A 17,294-nucleotide genomic window follows, 5' to 3' on the forward strand; every position below is an offset into this window, starting at 1 on the left:
TTAAGATTATGACAGAAATTAAGTGAGCCATAATAATGGACACCATATGGACAGCAATGAAAAGCAGGTTAATTCAATGAAAAAAGGAAACTTTAAATAGTTTTAAATAAATAAGAAAATGGAGGCTCACACAAAAGCATGTATGTTCCAATGAACACACCTTAAACAAACAGGAATAGATTATTTCTAATAATACATTTTATTTAAAGTCGCCCACTCGCAATATATATTATATACATTAACAAAAACAATTTATCAAATAATCCAATTAATTATTAACATATATGATATTTGTTATTATATTATCTTAACCAGACAATTTTATATTAGCAGTTACAAATACCCTGAAATAAGTAAATATATATTTAAAAAAAGATACATTCATAACTGTTTAATTTTTATTTATTTCATTGTTTTTATTTATTTTAATAGTCATTCATTTTATTTTCAACACGTAATTTATATCACGTCTTCTTTTTTTTAGGGTTGACGTCACTATGACGTCACGCGGGCGCTTCGATGTCGATTTCCCCTGCAGTTGTTAAAGGAAACAAAAGCGTCGCTGTAGATCCAGTCGAAGTGAGACGTCTGTCTCCGCCTCTGCGGCGGGATCGTCTGTCTTGGGGCAGGTCACGTGGTGTGCGGCGAGTTTCCGTGTTTACAGACAGAGAAGCAGCAGCTTCTCGGGAGGATGAGGAGCCGTCATGGCCTTTTTAAAGACGCAAGAACGGGCGAGAGGAAGGTGGGTCGCTTCGTGTCGTGGTCTCGTTTCAGAACGTGGACCGAGCGGCGGTTTTAGAGGGTTGTCATCGGTGCTTGTTCGCGGCCGCTGTGCTCGCTGCTTCTCCCGCGGGTGAAAACAAAGATGACCCGAGACTCATTGTCCGGCCCAGGGTGACCCCCTTTAAAATGACAACATATGGAGCAGAAACAGCCGAAACTTTCCCACGCGTTGACAGGCGTGTCCTCGAACACGCGACCTCTGGGAGCAAGTTATCGATCGTTCAGAGAGTTGGCTGGAGAACAAGCTCAGGCTGTGATGATTCTCTGTTGACACTCGAGAGGCTTCACTCTGCGCCTGTTCCTGTCCTGATCCACTCACTGTCTGCAGCTGGACATGTGTTTTTCATCTTGTATTTTTACTTTTTATTGATACATAATCAATAACTATCTTTATTTTAGTTCAGTTAGTCAAGTAACTTACTTTTTCTGTTGTGATAGTTGGTTTCTGTTTGGTTTTTTCTTTTAAAAAAGACATTACGATGAAGACGATTGCATTTAAAACTTGTAAAAAGAGCTCCTTGTATGTATGCATGGTAAGTATGTAAGTAAGTAATTTATATTTATATAGAGCTTTTCCAGACCAGGGTCACAAAGCGCTTGAACAATTAAAACAATATTCAATAAAATATATACTTAAAAAGGTCAAGATAACACCGAGAACAACACAGGAGTTCCAGAAAATCAAGGAAAAGCCTGCATGAATAAAAATGTCTTAAGATGTTTCTTGATGGTCTTTAGTTCAAGTCCTATTTTGCTGCAGTATTATATTTCACTGAAATCCTATTTATGCTATACAAATGATATCATAGTTTGACTACTTCTGTACAATTTTACTTTCGTATCCCTTGTAAATCATGTAAATATATTGATGTCAGCCTGGTATTTAAATATAAAGATTTTTTTCTGGTGATTGAATAATTTAACACACAAAATAAACTGTATCTAAGCACAAAAGCACTTCTTTTATATTTTGCTTTTCATTCATTGAGAACCACTGTTGCTCAATTCCTTTATTTTCATTTAGATTCTCTCTATTGATGCTGGATTTGGAGGAGTACTTCTTCGAACAACACACTGCATACAATGTGACCGTCAATTCACCCAGGTAATGTTCCTCAACAGAGTCAATCATTCATTTTTTTGATTTTGTTTGTATCTCTGCTGCTGATTTACTTTTCTTTTTTTAATTGTGGGACAGTTGCTAAAAGGCTTTTATCACCCTCCGAATGAAGAGATGTCACAGATTTACAGTTGAATCATTCGCGGTAGTTTCATATCTATCAAACAAAAATAACAAAATCAGTCTCGCAAGTTTCTAATGAATAACCTAGTCAGCTGGTGTCTTCTTAAAATGATCCAAAAGGAAGTGAGATTAGATGGCAGATTAGATTTCGAGACACTAAACTTGAATCTGTCACTTGAGGGAGCGGTTCGTCCCAGTTGGACTAGTTTTATGACTAAAATAAAATGTCTGGTGTGCATCGAGGAAGAGAGATTCGTCAGCATGTATCTGACTTTTGTTAAAAACAAACCCACTTATTTCTCTATTTATTTCTATTATTGTACACAAATGAAAAAAAAAACCTTGCCATGTGTAGGAATAAAGATCTTAGTGGCACATTTTAATTAGATTGTAATTTAAGACGAAGCTTTACTTAAGAAAACTATATCCATCAAACCTTCTGTAACAAGTATGAGTTTAATTGATTTTTTTTAATTATTATTATTCTTAGAGGCTCACTTTATCTTTATTGTCTCTTTTTTGTTGTCCTCTTTCACCAAATTCCTTGTCATCAACATCAGTTTTTCTCTCAACAATTATACATGTATAATTATCTTCAGCACTGATATCTTAATAGATACATTATTCTTTACTGCCATTAATCCGACGTTGTGTTTTTAACTTTAGCAATAAAAGCTTCTGATTCTGATAAGCATGAACATTAATCTGCTTAGATTCGATGCGAACCATCCCATAGGCTGCATAAAAATTACTTTGCAGGCCCATTCATTCGTTTTCTACCGCTTTATCCCTTGTGGGGGTCGCGGGGAGACTGGAGCCTATCCCAGTTTCATAGGGCGAGAAGCAGGGGACACCCTGGACAGGACGCCAGTCTGTCACAGGGCACGCATTAAGAAACACAACCGTCTCGATTTTATTTTATTTTTAAATTAAAACTCAACATTGTGCCAAATTAATGCAAACCGGTGTTGGTTTTCTGTAGGAAATGGGTCTTGTTGTAGTTATCTGACCTTATTCATACATCCTGTCGGGAAACTTGAAAAAACTGAAAGCAGCTGTAAACCTAAACTTAATCTGGTTAATCTGAAGCCGCAGAACAAACTGATGAGATTCACTCGAGGCGTTAATGTTTCTCTATCAAAGAATCCAGCCTCATCTTTTTTTGATGTCTATTGATTTTTGCATGTTCTGTTGCTTATCTTAACTACTTTCCCAGATACTTAATCATGTGTTTTGCCAAACTCGTATAATAGATTAATAATAACAGATTATAGTGAATAATAGATCATACATAATAGATCATTCATTTTTCACAATCTTTGCCAACATTTGAATCTAAAACCTTTTATAGATTACTTGTATTGCTTAAAATATGTTCTAGTTATATTCATTAAAAATGTCTAAACCAGGAAGTGTTTTATATAATTGACCAACTATGTGTATTTATTGACAAACATGTTTGTGTTTTCTTCCAGAAAAAAAAGAGGATCATTTAAAATTTGTTCCAGGTCTATGATATTTGATCCTGAAGATAGTTCTGATCCCATCTTAAAGGTCAGTGTCCGCAATAATGTTAGACGAGTACGATCAATAGAGTCTAACGGTCTCTGTCTCCGTGAGTAATATGTTCTCTGTGTACTTGCAGGTAACGTTTCGAGACTGTCAGAAGATAGAACTGTTGGAGAAAGACAAGAACCCTTTCCAAGAGTGAGCGTTTTTTTTTTAATGTTGACTTTACATCTTTGTTTTTTGTCAAACTGGTTGTGTTGGTTTTCTTTTGACACAGGCTTCAATTTGGTCAGACTCAAATAAATGACATAAAAAAACCAACATGATTGTTTCAGGTAAATGAACAAGCGGATCTCAGGGGTGCCTCAAGGCTCCACCTGTGGGCCTTTCTACATTTTTTTAAAAACTAAAACTGTAATACCTGGTTCGTTTCTACAGTTAGTTTCTTCACAATGTTACTTTTGTTGGGACGACCAGCCCGAAAAGTCCCTGGATGTCATGTGACCTTTGAACTACTTTACATAATGGGGTCGGATATGGCGCTTCCAAATGAAGAACTGAGAGACTTTTTCAATTTAACAGGAAGATAAAACCAGAACTGGGCACAACAACTACACATATTTCTTTTGTAAAATTGTTCATAAGCAGTTCTTCACTGGCTTCCAGTTTCTTTTAGGATCAACTTTAAAATTCTGGTTCTTACTTTCAGAGCTATTCATGTTCAGGCTCCTCCTTACATCAATGATCTGATCCAGACTTACACCCCAGCTCGGGCTCTGAGGTCTGTGGATCAGAATCTACTGATGGTTCCTGAACACGGTTCAGGACCAGAGGAGAGAAATCTTTTCAGGCTTTTGCTCCTAAGCTTTGGAACAATCTTCCTCTCTCTTTGCGCTTGATGGAACTACTGACTCCTTTAAGAAACATCTTAAGAAGTTTCTATTTGTTCAAGCTTTTCCTTGATTTTCTGGAACTCCTGTTGTGTTCTCAGTTTTATCTTGATCTTTAAAGTTTATACTTTATTGAATATTGTTTTGATTGTTTAAGCGCTTTGTGACCCTGGTCTAGAAAATCGCTATATAAATAAGAATTACTTACTTACTTACTTACTTGTGCTTGAGGTTCTGCGACATTGCAGTTACACTAGTCTAACACCGGGGGCGCTAGATATTTTACTGGCTTTAGCTGCTTCATAATATGTTTGTTTGTTTCAGACTCAAACCGTCGTCCATCTCTATTTCCTGTGGTCAAGTAAGTTTGGATTCACATTTACATCAATTGTTATCTAATTCAAGAAGTTTAACAATATATTTGAAGTGAAAGGAAGTTGAACAATGTTTCTTTATGTACATTTGTAGTTTGTTACAGTAATTGTCATCTTTCTTATTTTTACTTTACTCTTGATTTGAATGGATTAACTTGTTTTAAGTCTCACAGAAGAGCTTTTGTCACCAGTTGTGTTTTAATGCATTTAATCTGATTTATGCTTTTGCAGGTCATTTACATCAAAGAAAGCAACGTTATCGCTCCGTACAGAATTGAACGAGTGAGTTGATTAAAAGCTTCTCTGAATGTTTTGATTTATTACGACCTCTACCATGGAGGTCAATTCTTCATCTGCGTCTGATCTCATAATAACTTGAAAATGTATGAATTAATAAGAAAACTTTCTCAGGAATTGTTTTCATTAAAGAGATGGTTCAGATAAATGTGTCTTAACTTTTGCTTTCATCTCTTTGTAGGCAACAAAGAAACTTGTCTTTCAGTTAGAAATCTGGAATAAAACAGAAGACATTGTACAAACTCTGCTTCAGGTATTAAAAAGAAATATAATTTTATGGATATAGAATTAAAAAACGAAATGTTCCCCATCTAATCTTTTGGTTGATTTAGCTCCACCGAGCGTCGTGTCTGGAGAAACTGGGCGATCAGACTGCGATGGTAAGAGTCTTTTGTTTGTTTGTGCTTCAGCTTTTCCTACTCTTTTATCTTCTTGTTACACCTTTTCTTCTTCCTTTTTTTTCCTGCCCTTTTTAATTCTTTTTTGCTTATCAGACTTGATAAAAATCAGCACATTTGGCTACTTTGCTGTTTTTATATTTGACAGAGATTAAAGATAGTACATCAGTAATTCTGTAAAATTCTCTTCTCATCCTTGCTCTAAGAAAACTGCTGCAAGAATTCTGAGCTGCTCTAGTAGAAGAACTCACATTTCCCAAGATCCTTAAAACTCTTCACTGGCTGCCAGTTTCTTTCAGGATCAATTTTAAAATGTCTTGTTCAGTGTAAGACAATGTTTGAATATTTACACTTATTGAAAAAAAAAAACATGAAGAGAATAATCTATTGTAAAATTATTTTGGTCCTAAGTTAGTTTTTGTCATGAATGTCCAGCCACTTCCACTCCTCATCTGCACTTTCCCCTTCTTGACTTTTCCTTTTCTGTCATGAAAAGCTTGTTTACCTTCACCGTCAGATCATCTGTCCTGTACTGTAGTATTCTAACCGGCAGCCATGTTTTTCCATCACCTCTCTGTGTTCTTGTTCATCTGTGTCGTCCACCGAAGCAAAACTGACAAATCTTTCATTCTCTCTCTCACAGATTGAAGCTAATCTTCAATCCCGTCTCGCAAGAACATCTTTTGACAAATTCTGGTATTTCACGACACGTTCTCGACGTACCTTGCGAAGTGGGTGAGTGCAACAAGGTGTGTGTTTGTCGTGCAGCTTCCAGAGTGTTGCAGAGAAGCCTCAGATGGAGTGTGCGGTGGAGATGGTCACCCCGCTGGTGTGCAACCCGGGGCACGTCTGCGTCTCCAACGAGAACCTTTATTTCCAGCCACTGAGTGGATATCCGGTGAGCTGACTGAGAGTGTGTTTCTCTTATAATACCTTGTTTGGAAAGTAATGTAATACTTTGATTCAAGGACAAAGTGATACAGATCAAGCTCAGCAGAGTCAGAAGGATATACAAGCGACGTCATGGACTCAGGCCTCTGGTGGGTGAACGACTGAACCAACAATGTTTATGTGTTTATTTTAAATAGTTTTGTGTGTGTTGCCTTGTGTTTCCTGCCTACTTTACTTGCATATTAACAAACGCACAACACTTAAATCATGAATCAACAATGTTTTAACTACAATCAAACAATATTTAACTACAATCAAACAATATTTAATTACAGTCAAACAATATTTTACTACAGTCAAACAATATTTTACTACAATCAAACAATATTTAAATGCAATCAAACAATATTTTACTACAATCAAACAATATTTAACTACAATCGAACAATATTTAACTACAATCAAACAATATTTAACTACAATCAAACAATATTTAACTACAATCAAACAATATTTAACTACAGTCAAACAATATTTTACTACAATCAAACAATATTTAACTACAGTCAAACAATATTTTACTACAATCAAACAATATTTAACTACAATCAAACAATATTTTACTACAATCAAACAATATTTAACTACAGTCAAACAATATTTAACTACAATCAAACAACATTTAACAACAAACAATACTTAATATTATATCTTTCTCTCTCTCTTCACTAGGGATTAGAAGTTTTCTGCTCCGAGAACGACTTCTGCTCCGACATCTACCTGAAGTTCTACACCACGTCAGACAGAGATGAGGTTTACTACTACATTGCTAATTTCCTAGGTGAGAAATCTTTGGTGGATCTTGGCCAAGATCACTTATTCAATCGTGATTATTTCCTCTCTTGTGTCAGAGTACCACCTGTCGGAGCAGACGGCTGAGAGCTTAATGCTGCTGTGGCAGCGCGGCCTCTTGAGCAACTACCAGTATCTGCTGCACCTCAACAACCTGGCCGACCGAAGCTGCAACGACCTCTCCCAGTATCCAGTCTTTCCTTGGGTCATCGCTGACTACACCAGTGCACAACTGGGTAGGTTTGAAGTCGCTGTGTGTGCATATTATGATGTTTTGGTGATGTAAGATTCTACTGGAAATAAATGTGATTATTCAGATTAACTCGCAACAAAAGGTTTTAAGAGCTGATTTAATTAGATGAGAGAAAATATGACTGTCTTAAGGAAGCGCACTACTGCCAGTCTGACTGAAATATAGACTATGCTGTGTGGTTAAAATACGTTAAATTGTGTTTGAAATACGTTAAAATGTTTCTGAATTATGTTAATACGTGTCTGAATAACGTTAAAACGTGTCTGAATAACGTTTAAACGTGTTTAAAATACGTTGAAACGTGTCTGAATTATGTTAAAATGTGTCTGAATATCATTAAAACGTGTCTGAATAACGTTTAAACGTGTTTAAAATACGTTGAAACGTGTCTGAATTATGTTAAAATGTGTCTGAATATCATTAAAACGTGTCTGAATAACGTTTAAACGTGTTTAAAATACGTTGAAACGTGTCTGAATTATGTTAAAATGTGTCTGAATATAATTAAAACGTGTCTGAATAACGTTTAAACGTGTTTAAAATACGTTAAAACGTGTCTAAATAACATTAAATTGTGTCTGAATAACGTTAAAATATGTCTGAATTAAGTTAAAATGCGTCTAAATAACGTTAAAATGTTTCTGAATAAAGTTAAAACGCGTCTAAATAACGTTAAAATGTGTCTAAATAAAGTAAAAATGTGTCTGATAACGTTTAAATATGTCTGAATTAAGTTAAAACGCATCTAAATAACGTTAAAATGTGTCTGAATAAAGTTAAAATGTGTCTGAATTAAGTTAAAAGGTGTTTGAACTACGTTAAAGTGTGATTGAAATACGTAAAAGGTGTTTGCAATACTTTAAAACGTGTCTAGGTTTACGTTAAAACTTGTCTGAATTACGTTAAAACGCGTTTAAAATACGTGAAAAAAAACATGTTTGAAATATGATAAAATGTGTTTGAAAGACGTTAATATGTGTTTGAAATGCAAAACGTGTTTGAAATATGTTAAAACGTGTCAGAATTACATTTAAACGTGTTTGTAATACGTTAAAACGTGTCATTCACTTCATGTTAACATTCACTTTAAGAATCAGCCACATACTCCAACAGCAGAAAACGAGTCATTAGTAAAACGTGTTAAGAGAGGAGAGCCGTGATTTAAAATGATATCAATGACTCAATGACAATAATCTGATTATTTATTTTATGGAGTATTTAAACCTCTCAAATACATTCGCTGTGGATTCTGATATTCGATTTTTCTCTTCTTTGACGGCGTCATCTTTTCTTCCAGACATGACGAACGCCTCCAGTTTTCGAGATCTCAGCAAACCCATCGGAGCCCTGAGTCGAGAGAGGCTGGACAGGCTGCTGGTGAGAGTCTGTAACAAGATACATTTGAGGTTTTACAGTTCAATACTGACTCAGAAGATTCTAAAATCATCACTTCCTGTTTTGGCCTGGAGATGAAAGCAGCATATACTGGCTCAAAATCAACTTTAAAATCTGACAGTTAGAAATATTTTACTACAAATCGTTGTCTTTGTTTGTTCACCGTCCAAAAAAGGAAAAAAAAATTGAAAAGCGCAAAAAAAAACATCCTTCCATTAAAACCCAGATATTTATCGACTGTATAAACCACATCATTAAATTAAGTTCTTAATCTTCTGACCATCTTACTTATCAACCCTGAAAACAATACATGGAAATTGATTTATTTTACTTACTCAATCGTTTGCTGTGTTGTCGTTTTTTTGTCGTCTCACACAGTTTTGAACTACAAATTAAAATTATTTGACCTTTTAATGATGCAATATAAAAAAAAAAAATAGTCACACCTCTGCTCTGAATGTTTCATCATCTGATCACAAATTTGTTTTCCTAAGACTCGGTATCACGGAATGCCGGAGCCTCGCTTCATGTACGGAAGCCACTACTCCTCTCCAGGATACGTTCTCTTCTACCTGATGCGAGTTGGTACGTACAGTATTTGCAAACCCTCTATGTGCAGTGAGCACTGTCTGTATTCAAAATAAATAATTTAAAAATGTTAGTTACCTGTGCAACCTGTTTGAAATGGTTGAATAACAAAATATGTCAAAACAAATCTACCTTTAGAGCTAAACTAGTTTGTCTGACGTGACTAATGCAAATACAATTTTAGCTACATTTTCTAATCAACATTTTGACTTGTAACATTTTTGACATGCAACATAAAAACAAGTTTATTCCTTGCTTTTATAAATCCTCACATCGAAGAAAGATCAGAGTAGCTTTTCTGTTCAGACATAGATTCAAGATTTGAATAAACAACTAGGAATGTTTTTTGTCCGTTCATTTGTGCATTCAGCAATTTCTTGCTATTCATTTGAGATTAAATCGTTATAAACGATGGAGATTATTGTCGTCTTAAGAAGGGAAGTGAACATCCTCATGCTAACATGCTATCATCAATGCTACATGTTTGTCCCAATGAACGGATCAGTCGACATTTTCTGCTGAAAGTTCTGCATTTTCCTTTTTCCGAAATTTGAGCCACAGTAGTTTGTCACTTCCTGGAGCCATTTTGTGCCGAGTCAGCTCCTAGTGAGGCTGTTCTTTATAGAATGTGACGTAGCATGAAGTGAAAGTTGCACCATTTCATACGAATGAAACCTATACATATCAATTACTTTACATCGCAGTTATAGAATCTTTCTAAATATTTTAATGTGTGGTTTTTTGTTTTATTTCCCTGCAGCACCAGAACACATGTTGTGCCTCCAGAATGGACGCTACGATCACGCAGATCGCATGTTCAACAGGTGAGGCGCTCGTTGTTTTTACCAGTCATTTCAACGTATAAAATGTTATGAATGACGTTTCAGCATCGGTGAAACCTGGAAGAACTGTTTAGAGGGAGCAACAGACTTCAAAGAGGTAAATCACAAATAAATAGATGTGGCTGTAGGACCACAAGAAACAGCGGTCAGTGTAAACAGTAGGCGAAGAAGAGTTGTTGGAGATTGTCCATTGGCTTTTAAAGTACTGTTTAAATCTGCATGGAACTCAAGAACGGATCATTTTACGTGTATCTACTGTTTTCATCAAGAATGTTTCTGAAAAAAGAAGGTTGAGAAGTTATTTTGTTTAACCCTGGTGTTATCTCAGGGTCAATGTGACCCCAAGGATCTCCACCACTGCATATGTATTTCTGGAAGCCAGGGAGGTCGTTCATCATGACCATGGGAGATACTACAAACACATTTGTTTTCGGGCCTTCGGGTCACATTGACCCTGAGATAACACAATGGTTAGCAACTAAACATAGGTGACCACGTAAAACTCCTTGGAAGACAGAAAATATTTTTATAAAGTTAGTAAAATGAGTGTAGCTTGGATTTATTTCAACGTATCTTCATCCTTCTAGTTGATACCAGAGTTTTATGGAACCGATTCCAGCTTTCTGGAAAATAAACTGAACCTGGATTTGGGAAGAAAGCAGAGCGGAAGCTTGGTTGGAGACGTCGTCCTCCCTCCCTGGGCTTCAGGTACAAACGGAAGCTGCTTTCAACAGCATTTGACACCAGTCTATAAACATGATTCCTCTTTTTTAAATTAATTTGTACTAAGTGTCTTCTGTGGAGTTCCTTCCAACATTCTTTATCTCTCGAACTTGATTCCTCCTCTCACAGTCCGTGTGAGAGGCTGTGATATCAAATGTTGGGAGAAGTTTTGACTTGAGAATCTCAGTCTTGATGGTTTGTTCTTCCAGATGTCAGTGATTTTCTGCAGAAGAACAGGGAGGCGCTAGAGAGTCAGGATGTATCCGAGCACCTTCACCAGTGGATCGACCTGGTGTTCGGGTTCAAGCAGAAAGGAGCTGAAGCGGAAGCAGCTCAGAATGGTGACGAGAAGTGATGCTCAGGGTGTCTGACAAGAAGCTGATGCTTGGTTTGTTGTCTTTCAGTGTTTCACCCGCTCACGTACGAAGGCGGTATAGACTGTGACAGGTTGGTCGAACATGCCCTCAGAGTTCTCCCTGGTTCTGCCGACTAACACCTGTGTCCGGTGAAGTATCCAGGATTCGGACGAGAGGATCGCGATGCTGACGCAGATCCTGGAATTTGGCCAGACGCCCAAGCAGCTCTTCACCAGTCCACACCCTCAGAGGATCACGAGCAAACTCCAGACCATCACTCGCAGCTCCAGCATCAGCTCACCCAACAGCGACTTCTCTCCAGGTAACCACATTATATCACATCATGCAAGACCTGAAGTTAAACAGAGTTCATCTATGAAGCTTCACTGAGTAAAACTAAGAAGTCTAGCAGAGTAATACTACAAAGCCTTGCAGAGTAATACTACGAAGCCTCGCAGAGTAATACTACGAAGCCTCGCAGAGTAAAACTACGAAGCCTCACAGAGTAAAACTATGAGGCCTCTTTAAGTAAAACTATGAAGCCTCGCTAAGTAAAACTACGAAGCCTCGCAGAGTAAAACTATGAAGCCTCGCAGAGTAAAACTACGGAGCCTCCCAAAGTAAAACTACGAAGCCTTGCAGAGTAAAACTATATAGCATCGCAAAGTAAAACTATGAAGCCTCACAAAGTAAAAATATGAAGCCTCGCTAAGTAAAACTACGAAGCCTCGCAGAGTAAAACTACAAAGCCTCACAGAGTAAAACTACGAAGCCTCGCAGAGTAAAACTACGAAGCCTCGCTAAGTAAAACTACGAAGCCTCGCAAAGTAAAACTACGAAGCCTGGCAAAGTAAAACTATGAAGCCTCGCAAAGTAAAAATACGAAGCCTCGCTAAGTAAAACTACGAAGCCTCGCAGAGTAAAACTATATAGCCTCGCAGAGTAAAAGTACGAAGACTCTCAGAATAAATATAGAAAGAGTCCCAAAGTAAAACTACAAAGCCTCGCAGAGTAAAACTACTAAGTCTCTCAAATGAATACCTTGAAGCCCCGCATAGTAATATCATGAAGCCTCTTAGAGTAATAGTACAGTAGTAGTAGTAGCACAGTAATAGCAAGGCATTGTCTTTACCAGGTGTCTTTCAAACTGTAAAACCGTCATTTTTAACAAACTTAAACATAAAAAAACGTTTTTTTTACCACTTTAAAAAAATTAAAAAAAATCACATGAAACACTTAAATCAAACTTTTTTATTGTGCTAAATCTGGTGCAGCCATCTTTTACATTGTCCTTTTAAAATAAAACTGAACTTAAACTTCGATCATTTTGACATTTTTAAAGGGTTCATTGAAATGATAGAGTATGGCCTCATAAGACCATATTGCAATGAAATAATCGAAATCCTCTTTGGTTCTTTCAAAGCGTCGCAGAATGAGGACTCGTCGTTTGAAGACCTGACGGAGGAGAGCAGGAAGATGGCCTGGAGCAACATGGGGAGTCTGACCCCGGAATCCAAACACAAGATCCATAAAGAGTAAGTCTGCGTGGATCAATGATCGAAGTATTGCAGTGACGAGATGGTTCTGTTCCAGAGCAGTGACGGGCATCACAGTGACTCGTGATGGAGCCGCCATCTTCTCAACCTCCCAAGGTATGCTTTCATTTATTCAACTTCACATCCTCAGCCTTTGGAACTTCTCTTCTTTATTTCAGATTCCACTCTCAAAATGTTTTCAAAGGAGTTGAAGGAGCTCCAGAGAAGCATGTCTTTCTCCAATATGGTACCAGCTTCTATGACTTCCATGTTCTCTCTTCTTGTTTTCATCGTTCTTCCACCGTCCTCCCTCAGGCTTTATCCTCGTGTCTGATGTTGGCTGACGGGAAAACCGTCGTGTGCTCCTCCTGGGACAACAACGTGTGCGTAGATGTGCTTCAGTTCCACTCAGATCACCTGCTGACACCGTCGTTGCTTCATCGCTACAGGTATTTCTACTCCGTCCCGTTCGGCCGGCGGCAGGACACGCTGATGGGTCACGATGACGCCGTCAGCCAAGTGTGTTGGTCCAACGATCAGCTCTACACGGCCTCCTGGGATCTCACCGTGAAGGTGCAGCTTGTCTCGTTCGGAAGAAGAAGTCACTTTTTGTTTTGACTGTGTTGCTTTGATCCAGGTGTGGAAGTGTTCTCCGGAGAGTTTGTGCAGCAGCAAGAGGACCCAGTTTCAGCTGCTGGCCGAGTTGGAGCACGACGCCGGGGTGAGACGGATGTTGTTGTAGCAGGAGATTCAATCCATCCAACCCCAAGAATCGCAGTTTGGTTGTCACGACCAGCTTTAGTCGGATCAGGAGTGAAAACACAAACCAGAACGATTTTAATAGTTTTTTATTTTTATTTTCTATAATTATTAAAAAAATGATCAAATAAATGAAGGCGATACAGTTAAAATGTTTGTTTTTTTCTGTTAACAGTTAATTAAAAAATAAACAAATATATTTTTTTACCACAATACTTTTATTAATTAATTCCCAATATGAAGAATTGACTTTGCTTAAGTTATATGAAGGAAAATAAAAAAAAAAGTAACAAACACGTAAAATAATAATAATAATACAATTTAAAATCACCAACAACTGTTTAAATGCCACTTCATTCTATGACAAAACAAGGTTATATTTTATACACTAAATCAACAGTCGACTAGATCAATAAAAGCAGAGGCTGCTCTTTGTCTTCATCTGAGTTAGAGGCACCTTTTATGTTTAACTGGACATTAAACTTTGAGCTTGTTTTTCGGTTTGGTTTTAGGTCAACGCGGCAGGTCTGAATCCGTCGGGGACTCTTCTGGCGACTGGCTCTAAAGATGGAACCATCTCCATCTGGGACACCGGCAGCTTTGTGGGCCTGCAGCAGATCCACTGTCACACCGGGACCATACACCACCTGTCCTTCAGTCCTGGTGAGAAACCTTTGACAGATCCATGATAGAATGACTCACGGCTCATGTTGTTAAGAATTCAACTTGTTACCTTAACCAGTAAAGCACTTGGATGGCACATACCTCCCCCAATCCTCTCATTTTGTGATTGATTTTAAATGATATATTTTAATTGCACCTATGCTATGGTATCATATCTTACCATCTGTTGCTTTTTATCAATATTTTCTAAAAATATAATGATTGAAATTTGTCTTTTTTTTCTCAAATCATTATACAGACCGTCATCACAGAACCTCTTTGGCAGAGGTTTATAAGAATGTGAAGAACGTAGACTGATGTGTAAACTGACTGTGTGGCACTTAGAAAGTGACATAAAAAGTAACAAACTTTTCTCTCAGACAGTCGAAATGTTCTCAGCGTTGGGGAGGACTGTTGCATGAAGGTCACCGACGTCCAGACTGGAATGGTGATGTCATCTGTGAAGGCTTCAGAGGAGCAAAGGTCAGAACAACTGCTTCTTTATATCGGGTTTTCATTGCCTCTTTATACTGGGTTTTAAGATAGTTTATTCACAGCAATTCAGTATATCTAGTTTTTTATAGTCTATCTGCCTTTTACAGACGTATTAAGATAAGTGAAATGTCTCATAAAAATGGAATATGATTAACTATGAACAGGAACACGTGTAGTTAGGAAAATGTATGTTATGTAAAAATAAAACTGTAATTAACGGGACTTTTCGTTTTCCTTTGTATAATTTTTAAACTTCAGAATGTTCAGCTCAAACTACCGTTAAGTTTGTTCTAGAAGCTGTGACGATTTTCTCTGAAGTAACTTAACAACTTAACAATAATCATCATATAATCATTTTAACTCTTGTGTTCTCTCTGGGTCATCGGACCCGGTGGCCCGGAAGCAAATGCGTTTGTGGTATCCCTTGTGTTGTCTCTGGGTCCAAGTGAACGACCTCCACCACATCATAAGTATTTCTGTGAAGGTCAAAGAGATTTATTTTCCACCTCTTGCGTCTGCAGGTGTTTCTGTTGGGACGGGAGCTCGGCCTTGTGCGGAGGACAGTCAGGTGACCTCCTTCTCTGGGACCTGTTGAGCAACACACTGACCAAGAGGATTCCGGCTCACTCAGGTACACACTCAGTGGTTAAATGTTAGCATACAAACCTACACTTTAATGGTGGAACACTTTTTTTGCTTTATTTTAGAAAGCCCCCCTTCACACACTAACTAATACAAAACTTAATCTTTACTGTTTACGGCCGGTGGAGCACACTAAACATTTTAAATCAAGATTCAGGTTCCTCTTGATGTTTTTAGGAACATTTTATCTTATTTTTATTACAGTGCCTTATGAATAACTAAAGAGAGCTTAAGCAGCATTTATATTCTCTACCGGGCCGCATTATATACTATCAGGACTGTTTTGATAGAATGTGCCTCAATGTTATATGTTGTAAATGATGTAATAAATATAAGCTAGAAAAGTTATTTATTCTATAGTGTTCCATGATTGATACTTTTTTTTTTTTGCTCAAAATAAAATTGAAAATCTTCAAAAATAAAACCATGATCTTAAAATTAAATATGACGTATAAAAGGCATCAGGTTAAAATAATATTGTAGTTTGAGTTATAATTGTTGTGAAGAGAGACACATGAGTTCACAAAAAGAAAGAAAAAAGAAAAAAAAAAGAGAAAGTCGGACAAAAAGGGAGAATTACTGCTTCAGAGTTTTGCCCTGGAGAGATGTTTAAAGTATTTTAAATGAGTAAACAGTAAGAGAGCTTCAGTTTAAACTGTGACTGTGAAGGTTTATTTAGTTTCTGCTGATGAAACAAAGACGGATAAACCAGTCAGACAGTTGCAACACTGAGAACGACATCAAGCAGGAACTGATTAAAACAAAATCTGATCAGAGACGACAAAGTCTGTCACGTAAAGAAGCCAAAACAACAAAAAAATAATTCCCTGATCGGGAGATAACTTCTGTTAAAACGTTCTCCATCTCCATGAACGATTGGACGTGATGACCGTGCTTCCCTCCGACAGGTCCGGTCACCAGCATGTGGATGAACGAGCTCTGCACCTCCGTGATCACGGGGGGCGAGGACAGGCAGACCATCTTCTGGAAGATGGACAGTTAAAGACTGGTACTACACATATCTTGCATTACAAAGAAACGTCATCATTAACGGCGTCTCCCCGTGTGAGAAGTGACGCCCTTTGTGTCTCAGGAAATCCTACGGTAGGTCAAACGGAGTCGAGCGTCAACGTTGCTGTCTGCATATTGAGAGAAACGAAAAGTCCAATTGCAGTTTGACTCGTGACGGGAAGCTCAGCTTTTTGTATTTTTTTGCTGTGTACATTTTTTTTTTATCTGTCGAATCTTTGTGCATTTTATTCCCCTGACGCAGCTGTTGTACTAGTTCGCATCTTTCCTCTGTGCCCGTCCATAGTAAAGGCTGTTTACGCAATAAAGAATATCGACCATTTCTTTTAAATAGTGACCTTTTCCATGGAAATTGTAAAAAAAAAAATCTTATGGTGAAGATTAAATATCTTTGTTTCAGGCTCAGACTGTCGGATCAGTGTGACTGGAAAAGTGTTGTGAAAACTGAAGCGTCTCCAGCCCCACAGCTAGCATGTGCATTTTACAAAAATGAGAGAAAAGCTTTTTTTTTGTCATTTTTCTTACCTGAAGCTTAAGAAAAACCTCTCAGTACTTCACCTTCAAATGAATGGAACCGGCATCATTGACCCACCGCTGTCAAGCCTGTTACTTCACATTGTGAAGAGCACAGTTGAAATAATACTTTGTGAGGCTTAAATTGATACTTGGCTCTGCTTTAACTCGTTCATGATAATCGATATAAAAAAAAAAAATACTCACCGTTATCCGTTTCATTTTATTAAAAGACATGATGTTACAGAGCACATTTTTTATTTG

The 17,294-nt window shown here is 37.4% G+C and overlaps 1 protein-coding gene across 1 annotated transcript; it reads left to right on the top strand.

Moving 5' to 3' along the window:
* The first annotated feature begins 568 nt into the window (after positions 1-568).
* nsmaf (neutral sphingomyelinase (N-SMase) activation associated factor) lies at positions 569-16,918 on the top strand. The gene is made up of 31 exons (XM_087788890.1): positions 569-742; positions 1,808-1,888; positions 3,502-3,580; positions 3,672-3,733; positions 4,750-4,786; positions 5,031-5,081; positions 5,278-5,349; positions 5,429-5,476; positions 6,138-6,190; positions 6,263-6,392; positions 6,463-6,534; positions 7,118-7,226; positions 7,297-7,473; positions 8,788-8,867; positions 9,380-9,470; positions 10,234-10,297; positions 10,361-10,412; positions 10,903-11,023; positions 11,248-11,379; positions 11,443-11,485; positions 11,550-11,716; positions 12,818-12,929; positions 12,988-13,046; positions 13,109-13,176; positions 13,245-13,312; positions 13,379-13,502; positions 13,567-13,650; positions 14,201-14,351; positions 14,732-14,834; positions 15,368-15,477; positions 16,397-16,918. Exons 1-31 carry the CDS (start codon positions 705-707, stop codon positions 16,489-16,491), a joined length of 2,733 nt encoding a protein of 910 aa, XP_087645016.1. The 5' UTR covers positions 569-704; the 3' UTR covers positions 16,492-16,918.
* Positions 16,919-17,294: the final 376 nt, after the last annotated feature.

This window comes from Callionymus lyra, chromosome 4, assembly GCF_982586985.1.
Source record: "Callionymus lyra chromosome 4, fCalLyr1.hap1.1, whole genome shotgun sequence".
Taxonomy (NCBI): Eukaryota; Metazoa; Chordata; class Actinopteri; order Syngnathiformes; family Callionymidae; genus Callionymus; species Callionymus lyra.